Source organism: Gavialis gangeticus, unplaced genomic scaffold, assembly GCF_001723915.1.
Source record: "Gavialis gangeticus isolate Ggan-Ray unplaced genomic scaffold, GavGan_comp1, whole genome shotgun sequence".
In the NCBI taxonomy this organism is placed as follows: Eukaryota; Metazoa; Chordata; order Crocodylia; family Gavialidae; genus Gavialis; species Gavialis gangeticus.
In genome coordinates, this window is record NW_017729024.1 from 154523518 (window position 1) to 154527464 (window position 3947).

Here is a 3947-nt window from a genome sequence, read left to right on the forward strand (position 1 = left end):
GGTGCATTACACTGCCAAATTTCCTACAGCGGCTGGAAATAATGTGCAATATGTTGCCGAGGCATGCAAATACCAACACCATTAAAGCAGTGCAAAAGCATTTAGCCCACTTTAAAGTGTCATGTACACACCCCCCTCGCTTCATCTACACATGGCCTTTGACAGTATTGTATATTGACAAGATGTGTAACAGGTTTTATGACTGTCTCTGAAACATCACTTACCAGACAAAGTAGACCATTGGTCTGTGAGTGTTGTCTATAGCTTTGATGCTATTTGGTGTTGTAATCTGTTACTGTTGGACATAGCCTTATTCTCTAACAGGATCCTTCTGAAATGCATTTTAGTCTAAAAATCCACAAAGTAAATGTAGGCATGCTCATATCCCATGGTAATATCACTAACTTATATCTGGCCTTATACAAGAGTGGATTTACCTTGAATGTTATATTAACACGTTAGGCTGAGCAGATCATTTAATGCATTCCATTGATTTTTCCCTGTAATACTTTGAAACCTAAGTCATAGCTGTAATCTTGTGTACTGTACCTATTTGATCTAACATTAAAATGCCATATGCAGGTAAGGTTACCTGGGATATCATTATGAAATAATACAAGTTTTCATGATCTCCCAGGACTCTGCAAGGAATATGGTGTCACAGCAACATTTCCCAAATTAAAGCATAATTACATTTGGAAACTGATCTAATACTTAAAATATTATGCAGCTGGGGGAAGCAATTAAGACAATAAGAGATAATTTGGGGATGTTTAGGGAGGTGGTTTGTGATTACTTTTTTGTTAGTATGTTGATATTCTTTGGATTAAACCAAGTTGAATTCAACCCCTAGCTGGAGCTGGGCTACAATTGCTTTCAGTCTAAAGCCAGGTTAAAGAACAGAACTTATCATCTGTCACTACCATGTGAAAAGTTCATCATGCTTTAGTTAAAAAGGCATGACATCCAGAAACAAGCAACTAGAGGGAGCTTCCTTAACATGATATTCTTTACCACATTTATAGAAAACCAGTTTTCAAAAGCACCTATGTAAGACAGACATAAGTATCACTGATTCTTACTTTGGTTATTTCACAGATCCTTTGATATTAAGTTAGAAATCTGAGTTACAAAGGCTAGGTACAGACACGGAAAAAGCCTGAAGTGGAATCCATCTAAGTTATGTGATTTTTCTATAAGCACCATAGTTTAGATCGGTAGCAAACATATTCATCCCTTGGAAGGGGGAAGGAGGGGGCAAATCTTAGACCAGGTTCCACCATTTTTAAACCAATCTGTGTGTGCTGAACTTCTGTTCTGTTACAGATATAGACTGGTTTCTGATCACTTATACTAGCAAAAGTGTAATGTCTATACCTAGCCTTAGAGTGTAGTGTTGAATCCCATTCTAGGAACAAAAGTCCCATGGACTTGAAAAAGATTTGCATTCTATATACCCCTCCAGTCAAGACAATGGATGCAGTAGGGCAGTAGGGAAAGTTTCCAAGGTAAAAACTCATCCTAAATTACACAAAAATATACAAAAATGATAGGTAAGGCTAGGGAAAAAAATACTAGATTAGCTCCATCTTCTTACAAGGAAAGATATAGTTCACCTAATGAAGAATTATTAGCTAGTGTTAAAACCCTTAACTTTTGCTGTTTGCAGTTTTTCAAACACAGGAAAAAATAATTGTGAATATTGCTAACTGGGACAGGCCTTGAACACCAATTTTTTGGGTACAGATTTTCTTTTTATTATTGTTTTTTTCTGAGTTATTCATTTGTATTATAAAGCTATAATGCAATTAACCTCTGCCCATGAGCAGGTACTTTAATTCATCACTGTTCAGAATATACAATAGATTTTCCTTATTCTCGGTAGGGGAACACAATAACTTTTCAGCTATGCAATTCTTATGCTGTTCCTCAGGTGAATACAAAGATTTTGGGGTATAATGTTCAAAAGCAGTTAAGTAATTTTAGAAGCCTGTTTTGAGTTACTGAGGCACTTGCACTTTTTAATGAGAAAGATTTAGTAAGAACTACTTACGAGAGTAAGGGAATACACAAGTAGTTCATGAAACAGATATTCCTTTAATTCAGATATAACAGCAGTGCCAGAAGAGTGACTATTGATGCCAAGTATACATCAATACACCATGGTGTATTGGTGAGAAACCCTATTTTAGAGTGTTTCAGAGAATGAAATTAGTCATATCTTTAAATATGTCAATACAACACTGATTTTGCTTTGTTATGTTTTTAGGGTCTCATGACTCCTTTAGCTTCTATATCGATGAAGCCTCTCCAGTTGGACCTGAACAACCAGAAACTGTCCAGAATTTTGTCTCTGTATTTGGGACTGTGGCAAAAAAGTTGATGAGAAAGTGGTTGGCAACACAAACGATGAATTTTACTAGCCAGCTGGGATCAGGCATACGATATTTTGATCTCAGAATTTCCACGAAACCCAGAGACCCTGACAATGAGCTTTATTTTGCTCATGGTTTATTCAGTGCTAAAGTCAATGAGGGCCTTGAAGAAATCAATGCATTTCTCACTGACCACCCCAAAGAAGTAGTCTTCTTGGACTTCAATCATTTCTATGGGATGCAGAAGTACCACCATGAAAACCTGGTCCAAATGCTCAAAGACACCTTTGGAATTAAAATGTGCCCAGCTATATTTGCCCATGAAGTAAGTCTCCAGTACCTGTGGGAAAAGGAATACCAAGTGTTGGTATTTTATCACAGTCCAGTGGCTCTTGAGGTACCATTTCTTTGGCCAGGTCAGATGATGCCAGCTCCTTGGGCAAACACAACAGATCCAGAAAAACTGATTCAGTTTCTCCAAGCGTCAATCACTGAGAGAAGAAAGAAGGGCTCTTTTTTCATATCTCAAGTGGTTCTGACCCCGAAAGCTAGTACTGTGGTAAAAGGGGTTGCCAGTGGTCTCAGAGAAACAATCACAGAAAGGTAAGTGTCTGGATGGCAATGTGCATTCACAATGATTGTGCTCTGTCTGTGTGCCATTAACACTGCTTTTATAATCCTTATTAGGAAAGATTTAGCAGATGCATTTTTTGTTCTCTTCTGTGATGACTTAAGGTCAGAGCTCCAGGGCAGGCTCAAAGTGTTTAATGGAAAAGCAGTGGAAAGGTGAGAGGGGTTTTTTCCATCTTGAGGGAAATTCAGTATTAAAGCTTAAACGATGTCTTGGCTTTTTTTAAATATTGTTAATTTATTTTACCCTGTAACACTCTAATTTTTATTCAGAAAAATATAGCTTTTAGAAATGAGCAAGTCTCTGCAATAATTCAGCCAGAGGACAGGTTTCTATGCAAGCATTGGTTTCAGCTACTGGAGAAATGGTTATTGTACTTAGTCAGATGATGCCAAATCTCCTTGCTTTCACACACTCTATGATAGGACATAAGAATCCTCTGTTTATTTGCATGTACTATATTAAGTGTGCCTCTTCCTCCTCCCCTACCCCACTTCCTCCCAAATCCCACACTCATCATAGAAGGAGGCAAGACTTCTTCTGGAGAGTTGTCATTGTTGTGCAGAGTGATTGTAATGTCAATGGGCTATTAACTCTTGTATTACAAGCATCAGTATCCATACAAAAAGTGTATTATTTGAACCCGTCTAACTCTGACATACTACAGTCAGTGCTCAGAAATGACTTAAAGGCATATCTCTTGTGTGATATATCCCCACCAAATTTCAGATTTCCCATTGTGTTACTACTAAGATGCAGGATCTTTTCTAATAAATGTCACAGATTTTTAAAAATGTTACAGTAGGGCATAGTGGCTTGTTAAAGTTCTGTAGTCTCTGGAAACATGTAAATCTGCCTGGATACAGTGAATGGCATAGCAATGTGACATTACTTCTCCCTACAGCTGGTTAGAGAGTCGCACCCAGAGGGTGGTAGTGGAT

The 3947-nt window shown here is 37.7% G+C and overlaps 1 protein-coding gene across 1 annotated transcript in view; it reads left to right on the forward strand.

Annotated features, from left to right (window-relative positions):
- Positions 1-569: 569 nt before the first annotated feature.
- The window catches only part of PLCXD3 (phosphatidylinositol specific phospholipase C X domain containing 3), a 62820-nt gene continuing 59442 nt past the window's right edge, over positions 570-3947 (forward strand). The window contains exons 1-2 of the mRNA XM_019518270.1: positions 570-582; positions 2270-2978. Of these exons, the coding sequence (XP_019373815.1) occupies positions 570-582; positions 2270-2978 (722 nt within the window). The remainder of the gene's footprint in view (positions 583-2269; positions 2979-3947) is intronic.